Below are 24,875 nucleotides of genomic sequence, written 5' to 3' on the forward strand. Positions count from 1 at the left end.
TATTTTACCAAAGTCCTTCACCATTTCTGGAGATCTTTAGATGAGTCTTAGTGTTGAAGGAATACTGTCTCTCACATGCTGTTTGTCCCGTCTCATCCCAATTTAAAAAAATTCAGGACATATAAGGCCTTTAGGTAGTCTGCCATGAGGGCACCTCAGCTCTCCCTCTTTTTGTTTTTCAAGCATGGTTTTTAGGGTTCTATGGGCATGCTTGGGGATAGCTTGCCCTGTGGGAGAGTGGGAATGCCCCTATGGTGAAACACACCCCATTGCTGCAAGAAGTTAGCAGCTCACTCTGAGGTCTAGGCCGGCGCGCTGGTGGTGTCGGGAAGGCCCAGAGTGGTGAAACAGGTGCGCCAGTGCCCGATGGTGTCACAGGCCTTCTCTCTGCTATGAGAAGTTCCCATTAGGAAATGGGAATAGGTGTCAATAGAAGCATGAACATATCTCAAACAACCAGACTCTGGGATATGGGTAATACCAATTTGCCAAATGGAGTTAGCTGTTAAACCTCGGGTGTTAGTACCTTCTGCTAAAGGAGCAAGAGCAATCCCACAACAGGAGGGACAAGACAACAGGATATCACGAGCCTGTGAGGAGGTCAATTGAAATTGTTTGCAAAAAGAATGAGCATTCTGGTGGAAAAGGCCATGAGATAACTTGGCCTGAACAAAAGTATTTGGTACCACACTGGTCGTCACAGTAATATCTGCATAGTTACTACCTTCTGCAATAGGCCCAGGTAAACCTGTGTGGGAGCAAACAAGTAACACATAAAAATCATGTTGCTGGCTGATAATCAAAGTCCACAGTAAACAAAAGATGGTTATTAACATGCATTAAATAGGAAGATTCTAAACGGAATGCAACATTGGCAGCATATGAGGAATCAGTTGTGATGTTAAGTGGTTCTTGTGGAAATAACTGAAAGTCATATCGGATAGCAGCCAATTCTAAAATTTATATGGAAGCATCTTTTAACATTAATACCCTTTTATGCCACTGGGCAGAGTCACCTCCACACCAAATCACTGGAATTTTGTTGGTTTTGCTGGATGTGTCTGTAAAAACAGTTGGTCCATTGACAGGGGGTCATGCTGCAGCAACGCTTTGCATACAAGGGGAGGTTACCTATCTCTGTCCATAAACAATGGGATAATGGATAGATAATTGTCCAGAAAAATATGCAAGTACAATTTGAAAGTTAGTGTCTTCTGATAGTAACCATGCAAAATTTCTTGCCATGTCTTTACTTGCAGGTTATGTATATGGTATGTGGATCTAGCTTGGCTGTTGAGAGTTTGTAGTCGCTCTTTGCTTTTCTTAATTGAACTAGAAGACATATCATTAACAGTCCACACAGTCTTTGTTGCTGTGTGAGGTAAGCATAACTATTCTAACACATGTAAAGGGTCTTTATCATTAACAAACCATCAAAACAGAGCAACAAAAGGTTGAAATTTGCTAGCAATTATTACAAGGTACACAGATTAATCAGGATCCCATCTCCAACTTTGTCGGTTTTCTAGTGCTTGAGCACAGTGTGCAAAGGCAGTTTTAGCTTCTGGGGTCAGTTGTCGAAGCAAATGTGGGTAGGGGTTTCCTCTGAGTAAGTCAAATAAAGGGTGTAAAAGTTCTGTAGATAGACCCAAAACAGGATGCAACCAATTCAAGGAACCTAGGAGTTTCTGGAATTCATTTAAAGTTAGGGTGTCTTTAACACAAAGCCGTAAAGGCTTAGAGCTGATGGTCTGTTGAGTAATTTTCCACCACAGATAATACCATGGGGACTCACATTGCAGCTTTTCAAGTCCCACAATGAGTCCTGCATTTTGAATTGCCTGCATGACAGCTACCTGGATAGAACATAAGATGGATTGATTGTGAGCTGCAAGTAAAATCTCATCCATATAATATATATGGTTGCAGCTGGAAATTTACAATGGACAGGCTGTAGGGCAAGATTGACTACCCTTTGGCATGTAATTGTACTGTTACATGTGCTTTGTGGCAACGTCGTCCAGTGAAATCTTCTTTCTGCATGATTCAAGGTAGGGACAGAAGAGGCAAACCAAGGTGCATCATCAGGATGCAAAGGGATGGTGAAAAACCAGTCTTTTAGGTCTAAAATTAATGTGGGCCAATTGAGGGGAATCATTGTGGGTGATGGAAGCCCAGGCTGCAGAGCCCCTGTAGGTTCATTAGCTGCATTTACTGCCTGTAGATCCGCCAATAATCGCCACTTGCCATTTTACTTAGGTATACAGAATATAGGGGCATCCCAGGAAGATGGGCAGATATTGCTTAAGGAAAATTGCTCTTCCACAAGCTGTTTTAAATTTAGTAGCCGTTCCTTTTGTAGGGGCCACTGGTTGATCTACACAGGGTCTTCAGTCCGCCATGTGAGTTTACATATGTCCAGTATTTGATTTTGGAATGGTTGATCAATAGCCCCTATGAAAAGAGGTTCTCCCGTGAGGTTGAGTCTATTTGTATGATTGTTCCAAATTGTCCCAGAACCTCTCTTTGCCCTAGTGTGGATGGTATAGAGGCAATGAATGGGGCAATCCAGGCAGCTTGCCTGTCAGAGCCAAGGACAAGTTGAAGGTGAGCACTTGGTCTAGGGCGCTGCATTCCTCCTACCCCAATTAGGGTCAATGTGGGGCTGATTGTGGGCCAATTACTAGGCCATTCATTGCTTTTAATAATAGAGACATCAGCTCCAGTATCAATAAGCCCTTTAAAATTTTTGCCATCTATACTGCAAATCAAGGTTGGCTGAGCTGTTGTAATAGAGCTTGTCCAGAAAACCTGTGGCTGACCTGTGCTACCAAAGTTATTTGTGCCATGTTTACCCTTGCCACTAGGGGTTTTGTTGGAAAGGGGAATAAGTTGTGCTATATATTCACCTGCAGGTATAAAGAAGGGTGGCACAGGAGTCCATAGCATAATTTGTATTTCTCCTTCATAATCTAAATCAATAACTTCACGTAGTACAAAAAGTTCCAGTTTAGTGGCAGAGGCTATTACAAAGCATGGATGTTATTACCAAGGGCTCCCCACACTCCAGTAGGAACTAAGTGCACTGAAGATATCATAAGAGTTACTAATTCTCTGGAGGCAAGGTCCAGCCCTACACTTCCTGTGGTTGCAGGCAGGAGCTTGCTTGTCAAATGTTTTGCCTTGGATTTTTTTAATTTTCTGGGGTGTGCAGACCCACCACCTGCCAGAAGCTTTCTGGCTGTGTAGCTTTCCCTTTTACAGGGTACTGGGAGTGGCATTCAGCAGCCTAATGCTTCCCTCTTCCACAATGAGGACAATCTCTAGGCTGTATTTTTATCCCGTCCCTTTGTTGAGGGCAGTCCTTTTTAAAATGACCCATTGAACTGCATTTAAAACACCCCCCTGCCAACGTGTCCAAAATCCGGAAGTGTGTGGCTAAAGCTGCTGCTTGAGAGTTAGTATTATAAGCAGTAGTTCCCACATTTTGGCATGTTCTAACCATATCTGCTATGTCACAAGTATGCGAGTTGCGAGCAGCGAGCAATGCCTTTCTTAGGCATATCTTCATGAACGAAGAATATCTTCGTTCACATTTGTGAAAGCAAGCTGCCACAACAGAATAACTCTGGCTTCATTATTATCAACTTGCCAGGAGAGCGTGGCTTGTAGTCTGTCCAGAAGCTACACAAACGACTCCTCCAGACCTGTAAAATCTTAACAAATGACATGTTGGAATTGATACCTGTCCCTGGGAGTCACCGCAGTGCTTGCAAAGCTAGGTGGGTGATGATAGCATACACATCACACGGGTAGCCTGCCCGTGCTGTAGGGACTGCGAAAGCACCCTCCCTGGTCAGCTGCAATGACAATTGGTGGATTTCTGTCTCACAGCGTTTCCGCCTGTGTTGTACACAGCTCTCAGTAATTGGTTAGCCAGACTGCAAACTGTGCCTCTGTTAGAATAATTTTCATTATGCTTTTCTAGTCATTAGGTATGAGGACAAACACAGTCCTCATAGACTCTAGTAGCTTAGGTCATGATGGGAAGATATGCCACTTTCTTTTACTAGTGTCCTCAGTTCTCTAATTACTTTATAGTCTAGCTCTTGGTACGCTGGTGTTCTTTCAACACATATTACTGGGCAGGCTATAACAATCGCCAAGTCACCCTCCTTCATGGCATCTTCCCTGCATTTCTGCCAATGCTGGACTACTGCGTCACCATTTTGGGCAGGGAAAGAGCCTGCACCCATCTGTGGCACCGGAACTCCACACTGAGGCGATCAACTACACAAGGATTTCCATCAGGGTAAGGCAATTCCATGAGGCTTGGGTTAATCTCGGGGTAAGGCAATTCTGCAGAGTATGGGTTAACCTCAGGGTTGTGTACGGGATCTGGTGGCGCTGAGGGTTCAAGGAAATTAATTTCTGAAGCCGATATAATGGCTCCCATTCACACAATTTACTTTAATGGCCACCATGATTGTCCCCCATGTGGCCAGGTGCCCACAAGTTTCAGCATAGCGGCCTTTGGTAGTATCAAAAGGTCTCTGCCCCACCACGTGCCGGTCTGATGAAAGGGGTCCGTTAAAGGGAAAGTCTTTAACATGACGAGACACCCAGTCCAGCAGGATGCTCAGTTTCGCATCAGCCATATTAATAGATTGCTGATGTAGGAGCCGCCATACCTGGTCCAAGCTCCTGCTTTGTTCCAGGGATATTCCACCTCCCATATTCTTTCCTCGGGTATGACGTTGAGTCCCAATCGCGGGGGTCAATGGGCATGCGTGCCAGAATGGCCGTGTCCTACCTCTGCCGCAGGCAAGCAGGATCACAGTTCAGCCACTGGCTGGGATCCAGACCACCAGAAACAGCCGATAAATGTGGACCCAACGCCAAAGGATCGGGGCAAAGGAAAAAAGGAAGGACTCTGCTTGCTCCTTCGAGCTGCTTTATTTCTTTCCCGTGCAGAAGCGGTGCCAGGGTGGCGCCACGTGGAATCAGCAGTGCAGCGCAGGAGTTGTTCTTTCCTGTGGCAGGAGCAGCGCCGAAGCGAGGCAGGTGACGCAATACTCGTGGGCAATGGCAGCGGTGCGTGGCAGCGGCCACGGCAGTGATCTCTCCCACGGCAGGAGCAGGGCAGCTGATGCCACACGGGTGTTCTTCGTTCTCGCAGCAGAGAGCGGTGCTGGCTGCAGAGAGCTGCCCCATGAGGGTGCTGGCAGAGCACAGGTGGAGCGAGGAACCCACACGGCTCAAAGAGGGTGCAGTGGCAAAGAGTGGAGAAACAGAGACAAACAATGTCTTTTATTGGGGGGGGGGGGTGTGTGGAATCCTGGGAGGGGACTGTCTGCCTAGCTAGGAGGGGTCTGAGGGGACAAATGTAAACATAGCCTAGAGCAGGAAAGTCACAGACCAATGGCAGAAAGGAAAATTGTAACTGACAGCAAATTCTCTAGGTAAAGGGCTGTAACAAGTCATGCCAGACAATCTACAGGGCAGGATTTTTGAGGATAAACAGAGAAAAATCTGGAATTATTATAACTGCCACAGCACAACAGGGTGCAAACAACCCCAGACAGAGATGAAACATACTCCTCAAACCCCCACTGCTATAGGCAGGGAGAGACCAAGTATCTTCAAACCCCCACTGCCACACAGGTATACTCACCTATGCTAGGTGAGGTGCATGCACCTTTGATTCTTGAATTCTTTCCCAAACTTTCCTGGATCCTTTTCGCTGGATCCCTCCCAGACTCTTCCCAGCCAGCCCATCCCTTGACCCAGTGGGAGCTGCTACCAGAGCAATAACACACACCCTGCACCACTTTAAAGGTCCTGATTCAGGCCAGCCATTCTGTAGCAATGGGGAACAAAGTGACATGGACCCCCTTATGCATCCGAAGGAGATTGCTTTATGGTAGAAATCACCCTTTTTTATACCTTTAATCTCCACCTGACATAACTGAAACCAAACCGAGGCCTAACAGAACTTAACAGAAAGAGGGCACCCATTGGCTGGCTCAGCTGCAGCGCTGCTGTCCACACATCCTATCACCCAATCAGCTTCCTGTGCATATACTGTCCGCACATTCCTTCAGCCAATCAGTTTCCTGCTCATACACTATTCACACGTTCTTTCACCCAATCAGCTTCCTGGGCATACACTGTCCATGCGTTCCTCCGGCCAATCACAACCTCACTCTGAGCTGTCACTCAACTGACTCTCTCCTCACTCATAGCTGCCTCTCACCCTTCAATCGACTCCCCCCGGTCCGGCCTGCAGCTGTGCCTTTCCCACAGGGCCTTCTGGTGAGCATAACCTGAGCAACTTCAGCAGTTTAACAGTCACAACCTCATATCCCACAAAAAACCTCATGTGCTTGTGTGAGCCTGGGCCACCCTTAGGGAACTACAGTTTTCTCCTGTTAAAGTCTCTCTAGTGCCTGCCCTTTAGTTGAAGAAGAAAAAGCCTTGGCTGATATCTCTTGCCTTATTTTAGTACATGAAGCATCAAGATGTGTTATGTGTGTCCTGCTGGCTGAAGCACAGTTCCCCTGTATTTTGTTTGCCAGACACTTGTATTTGGAGCTTGACATTTTCACCTCTAGAGCCACATAGATTATGAAATAACTGCTGTCTTGAACCAGAGGAGAGAGGCTGTGCTAGTTTGAAAACAAACCAATAGGAGATCTCAGGTCAGAGCTGCAATTTAATAGGGAAGGTAAATAAAGGCAAGAAACACAGGCTTAACTTGACAGAGTCAGGATACAACCTGACACCCTGTTGGTCATGGCGGTGATAGTCCCGTTAAATGGTGACTGCAGTCCTCTTGAGGTGATAGATGTGGTTCTGTTGAAGCAGTGATCCTGTAGAAGGGTCTGGTCTTCCTCTGAAGGTCCAGTGGTGGTTATGGAGCTCTTGTCCTCTGGGAATCCAGTGGGTAAAGATTCCTATTTGGCCTCTGCCAAGCACAAGCCTGACCCACCCCAGAAGCTCTGCAGTCACTGCTGTGTTTTCATGCTAAACTTACAAAGTCTGGTTCCCTGGCAAGGCTGAGGCCTCAGCCAAGGTCTAGGCAAAACACAGCTCAAATCCTCTGGCAGCAGCTGAGCAAGCTGAAGTCTCCTCAGCTTATCCAGGTGCAGAGTCAGGCTTAGCAAGAGCCCTGTGAGCATTCGACCTGACATGACTCATGTAACTTCCTCAGTGACAGACCTCCTCTGTGTTCCTGGATCCTCAGGCAGTTCCCTGGGGTCCTTTCCCTCTTGGTCCCTGAAGGAAGACCTCCTCCTGGGGTAGCTTTATCTCCCTGCAAGAAAAAATTATTGGGGTACACAGTCAGCATAATTAGCGTGAATTAAAGTAATTTGAAAAATGCCTTATTATTTAATCATCCAAAGGCTTGTAAGCAGTGCAGGAAAATATGTTTTTAATTATAAACACAATTTATGTAAGTTGAGAGACTCCCCTTTAAATTTAAACTCCTGAATGGGAGAAAATGAAGGCTTATTTGTTTGTGCTTTCAAGGCTGTATCCCAGTTGCCTGGTTTTAACTTGGACTTCAAGCAAAAACTTGCAGCCCTGTGAGCCTGGAGCCATTGAAGTTGCTCTTTGCCTTTCTTAATGCTCTTAGTTCTGCTGGAGTGTTTAAGCAGTCACTCAGCAGGGCCCATGCTGGGCAGACGTGCTTTTGTTTCCTGTCCTCTCGGTGGTGTTCAGAAAGCAACAAGTTAATGCCCTTGAATTGAGCCAGGCCTCCTACAGACACATACTGTTTGAGCTTCCTTAACTAATCCCTGCCAGCTCCTCTCTCTCAGAAGCTGCTGTTCTCCTGCCACTCCAGGCCTTGCCTCCCACACAGCTCTGCTCAAGTACCTTGGTTCTGACTTGCAGCAGCTTCTGCCATTCCTGCTTTGTGCCTGCTGAGCAGTCTGGGTTGCTCAAGCTTTCCAGCATGTTCAAAGGAAATTTCCACATTGACTTTTACCATGCTGAAAAGACAGGTTAAGTGCCATTAGCTTTTTGGGAGTTTTTTTCCCCTCTTCCTTCTTAACAGAGTAACGTTAACTCTAAAGCCTTCCTAAGCATTTCTGCCCTGGTTTTGTTCCCAGCATTCCAAGTCTTGTGGTCTGTGGCCTACAGGCAATGCCAGTGTGGCCTGATGAACCTCCCAAGCAGAAGAGATGATTTCATAGTTTGCACATGCGCTGCCCCGGCGATCTTGGAGCCAGGCATTGTTACACTTCAGAAAATCTGGTCCTCAGTCTTGCCAGAAGATGGTGAATTTCCTTGGAGATTCATAGAGTGTTTTGACTGGAAGGGAACTTTATCATCACCTGTTGTGACCCCTCACAATCCTTTCATGTAGGGATAATGCTGTCAAGCCTGTGACTTTGATTTGAACTTGGAGCTAGTCCTTCAGAAAGACTTTGATCCAGCTGTGGTGCTGAGGGCTCCCTTCACTGGCTCCAGTGAAGGGCAAAGAAGCTTTTGCCTCCCCAGGTACATCGTTCTCAGAGCATTGTGGTTTCCCAGACAAGCTATGAATTGGGAGGCCGGATGGAACAGAGGAGGTGATGTGAACAAAGGGCTGTGGGGTATTTCTGATGCTATCGCTTCAAAATGGAGTAAATTGTAAATTCCACTGCAAATCAGAGCTTTCACCTTATCATCCTGACAGCACAGCAAAGTGAGAACAGCAGTCATCCATAGATTTGGATTGTTATAACAATGGTCGTTAAAAAATTCTTTTGACCAGGGGTATGTGAGATCAGACACAATTATATTCTCTCCCAAATAATTCTGCTCTACCTTCTTTGAGTATGCCACCACTATTTCTAATCTGCAGTGAGTTCTAGAGCTCTGGGATAAAACCTGATTATTTTCAATAGAAGAGTGAGCAGAGGGAACCTCCTTGAGCACACACCAGCAGCTTTTGGCACTGCATTATAACAAAAGCTGGAAGAGCTTCTTGCTGTCATTGGCATTGGGATGAACTCTGGCTTGTCCCCACTGGATTCCCTACAGGAATTGCAGCCCCAAACTGAACTTTACTGTTTTTCCTCAGCACTGCTGAAAGATGCACAGATTTTACTGCCTAGAAGTGAGGATGGGGCTGCAGGGATCAAGTTATTACAGGATTTGGGGACCATCCTTCCATCTCTGTAAACACAGATGAAGGGAAACTGAGTCATGCAGTCTTTGTTCTGATCAGTCAGCAGGATCTGATGTCAGTCAGAGAAGTGCCACCATTTTTGGTTTATTGCCATATTGGGGAAAATAAATCCATGAGAGAGGATGCCACAATCAGGACCATTTTTGCTATTGTTACTATTTCTCTTCCTGGATGGGGGTGCCTGGCACACATTCTTGTGTGTAGTGTCCTTAGACACTGACTTCAACAGAAGTTCTGAATTTAACTGTGTTTCAGGGCAAGATGGAAATTACCAGGAAAATGATGATTAGGAGGAATTTTTTTGAGGACCCTCCTGCAAAGTGAGGTACTGTGGAGGAAAGGAGTTGTCAGCTCTGTGCTTAACCAGCAAAGCTCTGGAGTTTGTGCTTTTAGCTCTTGCTGAAGGCCATAAGTTCCTATGTGTGGCTGCCTGGCTGAATGGGAGCTTGTGTTGCTTAAAAAGTGGAACACATTGCAGGAAATTACCTTTGTAGGCAGCCCTGAGTGCTAATCTGAACTAAATAGGATACAGCATGAGTCAGAAGAGCATGAGCCAGGCTTGGACACTTGGCTGGAACACAGGCAGGGAAGGGCAAGGGAATCTGAGCCATGTGTGTTTCTGCTTTTCCCTCCCGCCCAGGGATTGTATGGCATGGCAGTTTTCATGCCAGTGAAGGCTTTTATTCTTGGTCTTTGACCCACAGTGGGATGAGCAGGAAATGGCAGCGATTGGAAAGCAGTGATGGCAAAGCTCACTGGCAAGTCTTACATGTCAGCACCTGCCAGCAGCTCCCAGCCTGTTGGCAGTTTCCAGGAAAGAAGAAAATCCTGGTGGTTTGGACCCTGCTCTTCTAAGCTGTGTTAACCCTAAAAAGCCTTCACTGCAAGTACAAACATAGCATGGGATCAGCATCTTGATTTTGGGGTGGAGCGTGACTGCTGTATTCAGGTTATCTTTGGATAAGGACACTCATAGCTCTTGTAATTTCATGTTATGTGGAAGTTAGGGAGTTCTGGGGTATTGCCAAATCTTTGGAATATGAAACTTACTTTCAGCTCCTGGGAAGTGGGAAGCTGCTGTTGATAGTCCGTGGTTCCATGGGCCAGGCACACACCTCTGTGCTGTGTGTGGAACACGAGGGGATCTGCTCAGGTGTAACGAGAGAGGTGCCACCTTTCCCTGGGGTCACTGGATGTGGCTTTCCTCATTTGGAGATTAAATTGCCTGATCTCCCCTCAGACTCCTTCATTCCTGGGACCAAGCTCAAGGCATGCTGCATATCCCCCTCACCTGGGGAGCAGTACCTGGACAGGGCCACCTCACTGCACTCTGTAATTACACAGTCACATAGCTTTTTCCACATTCGGTGCCAATAGTGGATGTGAAGAGGTCAATGCAGGTTACGCAGAAAATTAAATCTTGACTTTTCCACAATTGCAAGTGACTTCTTCCCTACTGAGATGAGCCTCGTTAGGAAGGTTGGAATGTGTTTGCAGACATTCACAAAGAGGCTGAATATACTTAGAAAAAAGTGTGTGCAGTAACTCTGGCTTTACAATAGGATGTTGTTTGGATTTTCCTCTTACACTAATCTTAGAGCAGTTTGTCTAAATAAGGCTTTCCAAAGCCCTGTAAGGTAGAATGTTATTATGTGTAACAGCTGAGGCATGGACTCAGACCGGCAGGGAATCAGAATCATTTATTCAAAGAAACAAGATGGTTTTATAGACTTCTTCAAGGCACAGTATTTCCTTATACGGTAATTCTCACTAAGCAACCTATCACCCATCACCACGTCAGCAACACGCTTTCTTAAAATCCTTCTGTGGGGTGGCCACGGCTGTTCACCCATCTGTCAGCTTCTGGCAGCTCCTCTCTGCAGGGCTCTGCCACGTGGCACCTCCTGCCCCAAGGTCAGGCAGAGACAAGCCTCTCTGTGCTGCCATGTGCTTCTCTGTGCTCCCATGTGCTCCTGCAGGTGCATGCTACGGCCTGCAGCTCAGCTCCATCCTGTCTCTGACCACAATTCCCTCTTTTTTTGTTTTATACAAAAAAGAATCACTAAACGAAACACTCCCAACATTAGAACATTCCAACATTGGCCCACAACCCAAACCAAACAAGCTCCGTTCCTCTTGTTCTCTCAGCTTCCCCACAAGCTGATGATAAAGCCAGAACAACCAAGGTTGGTTGAATCACTCTTGCAGGTACCCATCATGGACTGGAATCTATGAAAACACAAGCATAACTTTGTCGTCAGGTTATCAATGGAAAGGGTCCTTCCCATTTTCTACTTTCAAGATTCTTAGTAAGTCTGAGTGAGCTTGTGATTCACAAAAATGTTGTTAGACTGCAGTTAGGTCATTCTGAATGTGATTGTAAAAATTAAGAACATGTAAGACCTTTGTGGGGAATATAGCCCGTCCCCACACTCCCTCTTTTTTGTTTTAACAACTATAACATGAACATGTTTCAACCCAGTAAAACAATGCATCTAAAAAACAACAAGCACTACTGAGCAAAAATAAGCCAGATAATACCTTTAACTGCCTAAATGCTTTACCATCACCCACAGTCTGCCATCGCTGGAGAGCCCTGTTGCTGTTGACCTCATTTCAGAGAGACAAGACACACTCTTTTAAGATGTGAAAAAATCTACCACTTTATTTTATATATCCCTTTATATAGTTTTATAAACCCTCCCATGTCTCTCCCCTATTGGTCAGTAATTAGCTGTTACTCCATAGTAATGCGTCAGTCTTGAACAAGGTGTCCACGTGCAAGAAAGGGTTGTTTGTGAGATATTGTTTTATTCTTTTGCTGAGACGGTTGGGATTGTTGAAACAAGAAAACAGTCCTAATCTGTAGAATTCTTTTGCAGGGAAACAAGTTGGTTTTTGCCGTTACAGGTTTCTGTTTTCATGAAGAGCTGTTAGCTTTCTCATAGCTATGTCAGACCAAGGTAGGATTCAGTCTGCAAGGCCTTATACAGGCCTGCTGTTTGCCACCACAGAGACCCATTTCACAGTGAGGACCTGGAAAGCTCTCCCTGGACAAGGTTTCTAAGTTTGCCTCAAAAGGGGGTCCAGCTTTTATAAGACCAAATCAGCAAGTCAAAATGAATTGATTACATTTCTAGTGCAGAAACACTTGGGTCTGATGGTATATTTCCCTAACTAGTCAGGGCCAGGGCTAGGCCAGGGCCCAAGCCTTGACTGGAAGGGTTTCCCCAAGATATGTACAAGCAAACCTTTATTAATGTAACCAAAAGAATGCATATAAGTAACATTAAATAATTATCTCACAACTAAATGCTTTCCTAAAAACTCTATGTATTAATGCTGTCTGGATCCAGAAATATACTACCATCACCCTGTTAACCTTTAATCTAATTAACAGTCATGTTAAAACCTACAGCTTAGCGAAAATATAAAGTTAGTTTTTAACAAGAGCAAAAAAATACTTAAAATACAGGAGCATCCATAACAAAAAGCAATTAGAACAATTCAGGGGGTCACAAGGTGGTGTGGTAAAAAAGCAGTCTTTGAGATAGGCTCCAGGATTGTGGCAACATTCTGAGTAACAAAAACGGGACAGTTTCACAGACCAGCAGCAGGAACTTTATCCCAGGCTTGCAGCCCCCTGCAGAAGGTGGCGGCCCAGTCCCCCTGGGCAACCCCTGCCTCGTGCAGGGAGCAGGGACATGGCACTGCGCCTGCCAGTGCCACCAGGCTCCTTGGGTCCCCTTCTTACTGCCCACATGCAGAGAGCTGCTCACGTCCCACCGGCCCTGCTCTGTCACCGGAGCAGCGTTTGCCTCCATCCCCTGGCTGTGCCGTGTGCCCGCCAGCATGGCACAGCCCTGCCATGTGCCCGCCAGCATGGCACAGCCCTGCCATGTGCCTGCCACCATGTGCTTGGCGCCTTGTGCTCACCGCCGCCGCTACAGCACCGTGCCCCTGCAGCTGCCCACGCCCTCCCGCTGCTGCTGCTGCTGCTACACTCTTGCAGAGGGCACACAGAGAGGGAACAGGGTACTGTGAATGGCACACGGAGAGGGAACAGGGTACCCTGAATGGCACACGGAGAGGGAACACATACCGTGAATGGCACACAGAGAGGGAACAGGGTACCATGAATGGCACACAGAGAGGGAACAGGGTACCGTGAATGGCACACGGAGAGGGAACGCATACTGTGCATGGCACACGGAGAGGGAACAGGGTACCGTGAATGGCACACAGAGAGGGAACACGGTACCGTGAATGGCACACAGAGAGGGAACACGGTACCCTGAATGGCCCACAGAGAGGGAACACATACCGTGAATGGCACACAGAGAGGGAACAGGGTACCGTGAATGGCATACAGAGAGGGAACACAGTACCGTGAATGGCACACAGAGAGGGAACACGGTACCCTGAATGGCACACGGAGAGGGAACAGGGTACTGTAATGGCATACAGAGAGGGAACAGGGTACCCTGAATGGCACACAGAGAGGGAACACATACGTGAATGGCACACGGAGAGGGAACAGGGTACCATGAATGGCACACAGAGAGGGAACAGGGTACCCTGAATGGCACACAGAGAGGGAACACATACCGTGAATGGCACACAGAGAGGGAACACGGTACCGTGAATGGCCCACAGAGAGGGAACAGGGTACTGTGAATGGCACACAGAGAGGGAACACATACCGTGAATGGCACACAGAGAGGGAACAGGGTACCCTGAATGGCACACAGAGAGGGAACACATACCGTGAATGGCACACGGAGAGGGAACAGGGTACCCTGAATGGCCCACCTGGCTCCAGCTGCTCACCACAACATGGCTCCACCTGATGGCACAGGGCAGAGCAAGCACTTCTAGGATACCGTCAGGGTGCCCTCTGGGATCAAATGGGTTGGGAAACCAGAAGCCATCTTCTGGTTCTCCTCCATCAGCCCCAACAGACTTACGGTCATTTGCTGGCAGTGCAGAAGGGGTCAGCACGGCTCCTGCAGTGGCACAAGTGCCCTTCATTGTCCATGCACCATGAGTGCCTTGCACACTGTCCACCACAGACGCAAAAGCTTTGTCAGTGCTGAATTGACTTGCATAACTCTGTCCCACAATGCACGCCCAAAAGTGTCCCATGTCTGAGGGTCAAAAATATTGGTGTCATCTAAAGTTGAATCCTAGTCTTTTGCCCAGAAGAAGAATCCATCCAAATCTGTGGATTCAACTTTCCTGACATGCTTTTTAAAAATCTCTTCTAATGTCTCTGCAACATTCTGTTCATCCCCCATTGTTCTCAGCTGCTACCTTCAGTCTTGCAGAAAAGTTGATTGGCACCACGAGCTTCATTTCAGCTCCCAAGCTTCGTTTCAGCTCCCAGGCTTCATTTCAGCCACCTGTGAAGTTCAGTCGAGCGTTGCTACCGGTGCAACCACTAGTTGCCTATCAAGTCCCAATTTGGGATACCATTTTTAACAACTGAGGCACAGACTCAGACCGGCAAGGAATCAGAATCATTTATTCAAAGAAACAAGATGGTTTTATAGACTACTTCAAGACACAGTATTTTCTTATACGGTAATTCTCACTAAGCAACCTATCACCCATCACCACGTCAGCAACACGCTTTCTTAAAATCCTTCTGTGGGGTGGCCACGGCTGTTCACCCATCTGTCAGCTTCTGGCAGCTCCTCTCTGCAGGGCTCTGCCACGTGGCACCTCCTGCCCCAAGGTCAGGCAGAGACAAGCCTCTCTGTGCTGCCATGTGCTTCTCTGTGCTCCCATGTGCTCCTGCAGGTGCGTGCCACGGCCTGCAGCTCAGCTCCATCCTGTCTCTGACCACAGTTTTGCCCATTTCATGCAGGAGGAAGAAAAGCAGGGGGCAATCCCTGTTGAGAATAAAGTCCTCTTGTATTCTGGGAATCCAAGAGTGAGCAAGGACAGGGAAGGACTTGCTGGCACGTTCAGGAGGATCACATTGTTCCAAATGCTTGCAGAACCAGCAAACGTTTCCAGTAGTGTGTGCTTTGGGATCACAGAGATCTTCCTTTCCTACCTGCAATGTTTTTCCCCTCAGCTGGGCCATGGCAGCTGTGCAGTTGCAGGTGGGTGCCCAATTCCAGGTGCCTGCACACAGCCACCTTCCTCCTCCAGCAGCAGGACACACATTGCCTTGGATCAGGGCTCTGGGGCTGCGCATGGCTTGCTGCTCCAGTGAAGGCAGAGTGACCTGGATGCCTTCCTACTGGGTTTGGGTATCAAAGCCTCCCTAATGGGATACCTGAAGGTGTAGAGAGAGGGAGGGGCAGGAACAACCTCAGAGATAAACTCCATTGTGTAGGAGGGTGGAGACTCTGGAATGGCCTCAGGAAGGAGTCAGGCATTGATCTGTTATCTTTGAGGCGTTCAAATCTCAAATATCAGTTGTCTCCCTAAGGAAAATGAGGAAAGACACTTTTAATGTTCCTAGAGTGGCAAAGCCCTACCATTAGTAGACAAGAATCCACACAAGGGCAACATGTTTTGAATGGACATGTTTTGAATGCCCCAAGCCTAGAAAAATCTTCACTGGCAGCTCATGCCTCATTAGGTCTAACAATTTCTGCTGTGCAGACAAGGGTAGGCCTCTTCAGGATGTGATGCCTGGAGGAGACATCATCCATGGTGCTAAAATCTTCAAAACCCTGTTGAGTGTTGTACTCTTGTGAGCTTTGGTTGTTTTTTTTTTTTCCCCCGGTGCTATAAAATGTTTGGATTTGAGATCACTTATGCCAGCTTTTATGTTTTAAAGATTCAAACTATTTGTTGTTTTTCTCCAGTCCCCAGCTGCCTGTGTCCTAGTATCATTGAGGACTCTCAGCTATTCTGTTGTGTACCTTATATCAGTAGATTTCCAGACCTTATGGCAGTACAGAAATGCTTGAGAAAATGCAGTTAGTGTATTCCACAAGCCTGGATAGCAGAGACAAAGAAAAGTCACCAAAAACACATTAAAAATATCAGAATCTTTACTTTTGACATTTTACCTTTTCAAAATTGAAGGCAGAAGGAACTTGTTTGATGCTCTGTTAAAATCTCTATAAAATCTTACCCAACTTTGGTCTAATCTGTCCTGTGGGTTAGCAGAGAAGCTGGGGTGGGGAGGCAAGGTTTGCTGCTGTTTTGCTGAGTGTGCTGTGCTTGTGGAGGGGAGCTCCAAGCTGCAGTGAGAAATAAGATGGCTGTGGCAGCTGAGTGGTTTTTCAAAACATGATACAAGTGCTGTGTACTAAGCATATGACTGACATCCAGGGAGGCTGAGACAAGAAGAGGAGAGCTACCACAGTAATGTAATCAGAGGCATTAACACTGGTTGATGGCAGACCTGGAAAGCAGGATGTGGACAGGAGAGATCTGGCAGAGCTGATGCTGGCAGAGAGCTGGCTTCTCCCCATGGATGAGATAATATTTGGTCAGCCATGTGCATACTCTGTTGCTCATAACAAACTCCTCTGAAAGGACCAAAGCTTAGGGGCTCTTAAAAAGTTAATGAGAAAAAGGGAAAACAGAATAGTTTCATACATCACTCAGGTGTGGGCTGGAAGGAGGAGTTTTCCTGCATGAGAATTCTTGGAGGTCCAAATAGTTTCTTCTCTTGCTGGACCAGAATGTGAAACACTCAGAAATTGCTCCCTAACTGTAATATGATGGGAGAAATCAAGCTGAGGTCAATAGAATCTTGATTTCTAAACTTACATTGTTTTAGTTTTGAGGCTTTATAAGCTTTTAGAAGAAGTATCTTAGAAGTTGATATTAGAATTTTTAATTGAATCAGAAAATTTCCTGTACAAAATGATGAACTATTTACATATTCCAGCCACTTTGAAGAGCAAACCTTTCCCTGTAAGAACAGAAATAAGCTGACCTTTTCTGACCAAAAGCACCTTCCGATAAGTTGGCTTTCCTTATTGAAAAAACAACAACAACAAAAAACCACCCAAAAAGACAAACAAACAAACAAAAAAAACCCCACAAAACAAAAAATCCACTAACATAAAACAAACAAAACACTCCACCAATTCTCTGCTGAGTCCAAACCTGGGGGATCAGCTCCCAGGAGAAAATAGGTCATAAAAAGTGGTCCAAGTGTGATGTGTCAACACTGATAATTATATTTTTACCTGAGAGACCTTTGCTCTTCCAGTGAGCCCAATCTCACGTGTGCTGGCACATCACAGTTGGAAGTGTTGTACCAGGCTGGGCTGTGCGGCGCATCTCTGTTCAGAGCTGTGTCCTGATGAAGTGTAGGAGGAAAAGGTTCTGAGGTCAGTGGGAAATTTATCCAGTAACTTCCTTCCTACTGTTATCTGACAAACTTTTCTAAAAATCCCTTGTACCTACCTGTACTCTGCTGACAGCAAGTGGTGTCCTTAAAGGCTGCTCTAAAATTCCTGCTTACAGCCAGAAATACAGTTACAAGTTGTTGATTCCTTCCCTCTCTGTGCCACAAAGGGACCAGCTGCCATGTTTGGTGTGAGGTGCAATTTTGGCATCTTGGAAAGGAAGTTGAAGCTGGAAGTGTTGTTCTGAGAAGCTCTTCAGAGGATGGAGGTGGAGAGTGTGCAGCAGAGGAGTGTCAGGAGGGATATGACCACAGTGAGGGTGAGCTTCTGGACATGCAGGAGCAGAGCTGAGGTAGCACTTGGACTGCAAAACACAAGGGCTGCCTTTACAGGATGTGCTGAAGGGGATGTGCCCCAGTCCCGAACTGGGGAGTGAGAAGAGAAACCCCAGTTATTTCAGAGGAATGCAGGGCAGGAGAGGGGGAGTCACAGGGGGAGAACAGTGCAACCTGAGTTCATCTGTTCCTTATCAGATGTCACCACCTTCTGTTCTGGCCTGACCTGGCAGAGCCCAGAGCTGTTGCCATGGGCCCTCTGACAGGCCTGGAACTCAGTGGTGCATCAAGGGATGTCTAGAAAAACATTCCTGGCTGCAGTGGATTCTCCAGGAGGCTCTCCCTGGGAATTTGGTCCTGCTGGAGGGAAGGAAAAGAGGGACATCGGTCTGTGATTTCGGTGAAAATGACAGTGAGCAAACGACCATCAGGAAATGACAGAGGTTGTGGCTGCTCCATCCCTGAAAGTGTAAAAGAACGGGTTGGATGGGGCTCAGAGCAACCTGGTCTGGTGGAAGATGTCCCTGTCCGTGGTAGAGCGTGGGACAGGACCTTTGGGGACCTTTCCAACATAAACCATTCTGTGATTCTGTGACAGCAAAAGTTTCTTCTGTGGCCTACATGGAAATACTGATGGCATTGTGATACCTGGCAGTGCAGTCCCTCGCAATGAATGGAGAAGGAGGAGGAAGGGCCCCATCAAGCACTGTCAAAAAAGCACAGGAAAAATTAGCCCAAAATGATCCCCCATAACCCCTAAAACACAAAGGTGGGGGACAGTACCATAGATTGGTTGCTACTGGTGTCCAATTCTGGTGTCCACTCTAAGAGGGTGAACTGCTCCCTTTGGAGTTGGAGGTGTTTCTTAGGGCAGTGGAGTCCAGAAGAGCTAGAGGGTTCAGTAAGTCAGTCCCTTTATTAGGTGTAACAGCTTCCACAACTCCTCCTCTCCACCCAAAATCAAACTGAAATGCACTAATGAAATTTAAACCTCCTTGAACAATGTTCACTGCAAGTGGTCCTAATTAACGTTCCCCAAATGGCTGTAATTAGCTACCAGCTGATGGAATATTTACTCCAGGATTTTTTCTTTAAAAACACAACCCAATACAGACACAAACAACTATTTATTTAATTATTTATTTTACAAATTCCTACCACTAATCATGCTGAAAATGTGACTTACAGAGCAGGAGCTGAAACTGGAGTGGCTCTTGTACTGAAAGAAAAACAGATTAAAGCACAGGAAAAGCAGCTTGCACAAGCAGGCAGCACTCCCAGAGCCATTTGCTGCAGCAACTTAACAAAGTACAATAAATTAGCAATTTTAAAATAACACAATTTCCCCCATCACCTTGCAGGAGCAGTTTTTCCACGATGCTCTGCCGGCTCCTCTCCACGTCTCTTTTGCCAAACTAGTCGGCTCCAGTTCGGTCGCAAATCGCTCGATGTCACGCAGTGAAGGGGAGGGGACGGAGCTCCCTCTGTTCCCAGCCCTGGCAAATCCTTTATCGAGCTCCAGGAACCTCCGCTCCCATTGCTAATCCGCGCCTGCCTCCCCTTGGACAGGCCTGGCCACTTCCTCTCCCAACAATCCTCTCCTGCTTGTTTGCTTTTAGGAAAGCTGATTCAGCCTTGGAGCGAGCGGGTGCAACACCCGCAGCGCTGTGGGTCCTGCTCCTGCTGCCTGCAATGAGCCGAACCAACTGCAGTGGAATTGCTTCATTCCAGCTGGAACAAGACCTATCTTTATTCATTTTGAGGCCTCTTTTCCCGACTGTGGTGGCAGCTTGGCCTTGGAAAGGCGAGAGTGTGTCTTGGGGGCTGCTGAGGCACGCGGGTTGTGTCTCACAGATGTTATACCTGCTGGATCAGCCCTGAACCAGGGGCCCGGCCCATTCCAGGTGGTGTTCCCAGGGGGCAAGGATGGAGTGGGGATCAGCTGGGGGTGCTGAGGTGCCCTTGCACCCTTTACTCCGGGGGATGAGGGTGGTTTGGGGAGTGAGATTGCTCGTGGGTGTGTAAGATGGAGACTGCAGAGGAGGTGAAGAACTGGGGGGTGGGATGTCATACGTGCACTCCCTCTCTGGGGTATCCTGGGACAGGGGGTAGGTCAACCTCTTCTACCCTGGTGGGGGCATGTCCCTAGGCCAGCCCTGCCCCACCCCCAGGCCCTGGCTGGATCTGACCCTCTCCTTGTGCCTGTCATGCCCCAGCACCCTCTGCCCCTTGCTGCCCCGCCATCTGTGATCACCCCTGCCCCACCCTGCTGACCCTCAGCCCTGACCTCACCCCAACGCTGGATCCAAGCCCTGCATTGTGCCTGCCCCCACATCCCTCCATGACCCCATAGTCCACCTTGACATTCTGTTGCCCCTCAGCCCTGTCTGACCACCCTCCATCCGTCCTGCGGCCCCCAGGCCTGCCCTGACCCCCAGGCCCTTCTGACCCCGCCTTGTGCCTAGCACCCCAGTCCCGCAGAGCCCACGGGACTCTGAACCTCTGCTTCCTGCCCACACGTGTATTACTCCCCAGTGCCCCCCAGGCCTGTCCCCATCCCAGAGCTAGATCTGAACTGCCCTTGAGCCCGCTGCCCCTTCAGCCCCCCCGAATCCCGTAACCCCATGGTCTCTCCTGAGCCCTTGCTGCTCCCCTAGACCCGTGTGACACCTGCCATGCCCCCTGCCCCCTCAGACCTGCCCTGAGCCGCAGGTCCAAATGAGGGCCAAGCCCCACCCCGGATCCCGTAGAACTCTGATCCCTGCTGCCCCCCTGCCCTGTGTGACCCCCGCCCATTCCCCCTGCCCTGACCCCCCGGCCCCACTGACCCCCCCACCTGCCGCCCCCGCCCCTCCCTCCGCCCCCTCAGGCCCCACCCCATTCAAGCCACGCCCCCTCTGACCCCCCTCCCCCCTCCCGCCGCGCAAGTCTCGCGAGACGCGGCGCGGTTTCCCCAGCGCGTGTGCCCCCATCGGCCGGGCCGGGCCCAGCGCCGCGGGGCGGGAGGGACGAGGGGCCGCACCTGCCCCGGCCCCACCGCGCCCGCCGGCCCCGTGCACCCCCCGCCCCGCCCGCCCGCCCCACCTGGCCGCCGGGTCTTTCCGCGAGGCCTTTGTCCTGCCGCCGCCGGCCCGCGCGCGCTCCGGCCCGGCCAGGCCCCTCACGCGAGGCCGGGGATCCGCGGCCTACCCCCAGCCCGGAGCCTTCCCTCTCCACCCCTCGCCACCCTTCCCCTCCGCCCTTCTCAGCCTCAGTGCCCGCGGTTCAAGCCGCGGAGCCGCCCCCGGCCTCCTCTTCCCGCCCGTGCCGCCGCCGCCGCAGCAGGTTCCCTCCCTCCCTCCTCCTCCTGCTGCTGCTCCTGCCCCCGGCGGCGGCGGGATCCGCGCGGTGCCCGGGGAGCGCTGGGCCGGGCGGCGGCGGCAGGAGCGGCAGCGCCAGGTGAGACCCCCAGGGGCGGCGGGGGCAGCGTGGGGACACTTCTCGCCTCGTCCCCGCCCGGCCCGAGAGTGGGTGGGGGCGGCCACGGGGAAGGCGGTGGCGGGGGCTGGTACCGCGGCCCGGGTCACGGTTGCAGGGCCGCGGCCTGAGAGCCAGGGCGGCGGCAGCGCGGCCTGGGCCCCTCGCCGGGCACCGAGCAGCGCAGGCTCCGCGGCCCGGCCCGGCCCGGCCTGGCGGGCGGGGGTGAGAGCTGGGGGCGGCGGAGGGGCTTGGCCTGCGAAGCCTCGGGATGAGGGCTGAGGCGGTGCTGGAGGGGAGGAGGAAGAGGCCGAGGCGGTGCAGCAGCTGGCAGCGGGGCAAGGCTGCTTGCTTGGCGGCTGCTGCGTCTGCGTCCCGAGTGGGTAGGAGAGGGGTGTTGGAAATCCCCTCCCAGGAGGACAGGAGGGAATGCTAGCCCTGCCTGGAGGGATGCAACGGGTCCCGGAGCAGCCCCCGGCGGGGGGAACTTGTGTCAGCCCCTTCCCCAGAACAGCATCCCGGTGTGGGGATGCGATTCCCTGCGGATGGTCGCCCCATGATGGACGAGAACCCTGGGAGCGCTTGAACATCTTGGCGTTTGCGGCTTGTCTGTCATTTTCCTCGCTACTCAGATTTCCTGTTTTGAAAACTGGGCTGAGAGCTTTGTTGGGCTTTTAGAGCCCGTGGCAGAAATATGGTTGTTTAATAACCACTTTTAGGATCCCATTAGTTTTTGAAGGTTGGGACTGATTTGGGAGAGCAGTTGAGAATGCCCCCGGATGGATTCACTTTGCCCCTGTGATTTGGAGCCGCAGCGTTTGGAGGAAGCAGCAGGGACAAAATGGACAGTTCATAAAAGGAACAATTGTGCACTGCCTGTTCTAGAGGGCACTTGCTGCCCTTCAAGAACTTTCCTCATCGCATATGCTCTTTGCACAGCAAATCTTTATCTTCTGTTTCTGGCCTTTTTATTTTTTTCTACCTTAGTCCAGAAAATGGAACTGGAACAGACATTTCTGGAAATGAACTTGATTGGTGCAGTTGGGAAGATGTGATTCACAGTTGTAATGAACGGTGAATTTTGTCCCATTTTTTTTCTCAGTTCAGGATTTGAATTATGTATTTCGTGATTTTTAACCTGTTTACACGGTTATGCAGGGTAGATTTTTAACCCTTCAAATAAGGCCACCCATAGTGTTGGGTTGCCAAGGGGTACCCCAGGTACCTCCCGGGTGTAAAAGCTGCTATTGTAGAAGGATCTGATGCTTTACCTTGTAAATTAAGAGGTTTAATTGTATGTTATTTTCTTCTTATAATCCCATTCTGTGCTTGGAAGAAGCAAAGCTGTTATCAGTGAAATCTGGAGTTCATGGAGCTTGAGTATTTCCAGGATTGGCCAAAAATAAATTATGGGGTAAAGAATGTTGCTTTTTTTTTCTTCTAGTCATGCAGCACAGATGAAAAGCTCTGAAGCTTTTAGTCATAACACTCTGGTCCCATGTTTTCATTTTAATAAAGCATCCAGTGGGAAAATGTGTCATAATTTGTTTCTTGGATTTAGAGATCTTGAAATGGCTGGTACAACAGAGGAGAGGAAACTCCAGCAGGGTTATGGTTTAAATACTATAATATGGTGGCAAAGTCATGTTGTTACTACATGGTAATCTTGCATTTCTCTTGCAAGAAAATGCTCTCTACATGGTTGTGCTGCAGAATAGGCACTCTTAAGTTTCGTCAGTGGCACGGAGTACTAAATGTCTCTGTCTTTCCTTGCATTTCATAATCGGAGTGTTATTCTTCCATAGCAGCAGAAATGATGGAAGAATTGCATAGCCTGGACCCACGCAGGCAGGAGCTCCTGGAGGCCAGGTTCACCGGGGTTGGGGTTGCCAAGGTGAGTGTGAGTACCTGTGGTGACAGCTATGACTGCTTAGCCATCCTGCCTTGTGCTTGGATTGGGTTTTTTGATTTCTACATGGATAATTTTTCTTTGCAAACAAATTCTGTGTCACTTGTTGTGTTTTGAACTCTAACCTGAAGTATGTTAGAGAGGAATGAAAATGGGATCTCTGAGCAGATGTTTTGTTGTACAGAAGATTTTGGGCTCTAATTAAGTTCTTAGGAATTGTTCCATCTTAAGGCATCTTGTGTGCCCAAAGCACTCCATGACAACTTTGTAGAACTGGGAATCTCATCTGGCCCTTCCTTTCTCCAGTAACATCTTTGAGAGCTGAATTTGGCTGCTGATGGGATACAGTTTCAAGTGTTGTGTGTTGGATACAACACATAACCAGACTGAAACATTGAGTCCTATTCTTTGGGGTGCAGGAGCTAAAATTTTCTACCCCATCAGACGGAACATACAAAAAAATGTTTGCATGGCAGCTCTCCTGTGTCTGATCCACAACCTGCCAATAAAATCCCATCTTTATCCTCATGTACAGTTTCCACTTGGTCAGGCACTATCTAAAGCAAGGCACCTGAGTAACAACCTTGTGTCATTGCTTCGTGTCCTGGCATTAAGCTGTGAGTTCTCAAGGTGCTGGTAGTGTTATTGTCAGACTTTCTGAGCAATGAAATGGTGACAGAACTCATTTTAAACTAGGTCAGGGATAATGAGTTAATTTTTGAGGGAGATACTGAATTTTGAACATGAAGGTAAAGCAACACATTGTTAGATGATTTTCTAAAGCCATTTAAAATTGTTTTGAGATAAAACCTTGTAGATGCTGCATTTCTCTGAAAAACACAAAGTGATTTTAAACTTGAAAGAGTTTTGTTTGGATTTTCACTTTTCTTTCTGCTCTGCCTCTCAGACAGAGTTGAGTCTGGGAAGAGAGCAAAAGGAAGCCAAATGCTCAGCTGTAAGAAAGATTAACACTAGAAGTTAAGAGGTAACAATTTCAGTTGCTGAAGTAAGAGTGTGGGGATTTTTTATCTTTTCCCCTACTCTTAAGACTTCTAACATATTAAGTTCTTTTTATTGCATGAAAGTTGATGGCATTTACTGTGCTGTGATCTTGTTTCATACAATGTTACAACTTTTCATGTACTTTATCACCTGTTTCTTGCCTCCTGGCCCCCATTTTGTCACTTCAGAATCTTTAGCTGTACCAGTGCAGATAAACCCAAACATCTTACTAGAACAGCTAAAAGCATAGACACTGGTATAGCTTTAAAGCAGTACCAATGTACTTAGCTTTCACAAAGAATGTTAGGAACTCTTCCTTTTAAAGGAATAACCTTTGAGAGATACAGGAAAGCAAATCTTAATTATGTTTCCAATATGTTTAGAGCAGAAAGTACGTGCCCTTTTCTGTAGGGGTGAATATTGAAAACTTGTTTTTAAAGCAATCTGGGGAAAAAAGCCTCATTTGTTGGAGGCCTCACTTTGAGCAAAGCTGTTCTGTTACTGAGTTTTATTTTTACCTGTTGTTACAGGGTTTTACGTTGTACTAGCCAGTAAACTGTTAAAGTGCATTACACTTACTGCGAACAATATATTTATTTACTTGCATTCTTGCTAATTTGTAATAGATCAGCCAACCATTGATATAAATTAGCATGACTCTACTA

The 24,875-nt window shown here is 48.1% G+C and overlaps 1 protein-coding gene and 1 long non-coding RNA gene across 8 annotated transcripts in view; one reads left to right on the forward strand and one right to left on the reverse strand.

The window, feature by feature from the left end:
* The window catches only part of TLK2 (tousled like kinase 2), a 66,652-nt gene that overhangs the window by 2,767 nt on the left and 39,010 nt on the right, over positions 1-24,875 (forward strand). For 4 of the 6 annotated variants that reach the window (XM_058041958.1, XM_058041963.1, XM_058041964.1 and 1 more), the window contains exon 2: positions 23,105-23,193. In XM_058041958.1, coding sequence (XP_057897941.1) covers positions 23,105-23,193 — 89 coding nt within the window. Of the gene's footprint in view, positions 1-20,985; positions 21,282-23,104; positions 23,194-24,875 lie in introns of those variants that run through there. The other 2 variants (XM_058041961.1, XM_058041962.1) reach the window with 2 other exon arrangements.
* LOC131094358 (uncharacterized) lies at positions 14,744-18,568 on the reverse strand. 2 transcript variants are annotated; one of them, XR_009115673.1, is made up of 5 exons: positions 18,018-18,568; positions 17,567-17,933; positions 17,347-17,459; positions 16,063-16,138; positions 14,744-15,618 (listed from the first exon to the last, which is right to left on the reverse strand). It is a non-coding gene; the product is annotated as an uncharacterized LOC131094358 (long non-coding RNA). The 2 variants fall into 2 exon arrangements; XR_009115672.1 differs by having other exon boundaries at positions 17,567-18,568.

Source organism: Melospiza georgiana, chromosome 28, assembly GCF_028018845.1.
Source record: "Melospiza georgiana isolate bMelGeo1 chromosome 28, bMelGeo1.pri, whole genome shotgun sequence".
NCBI classification, from domain to species: Eukaryota; Metazoa; Chordata; class Aves; order Passeriformes; family Passerellidae; genus Melospiza; species Melospiza georgiana.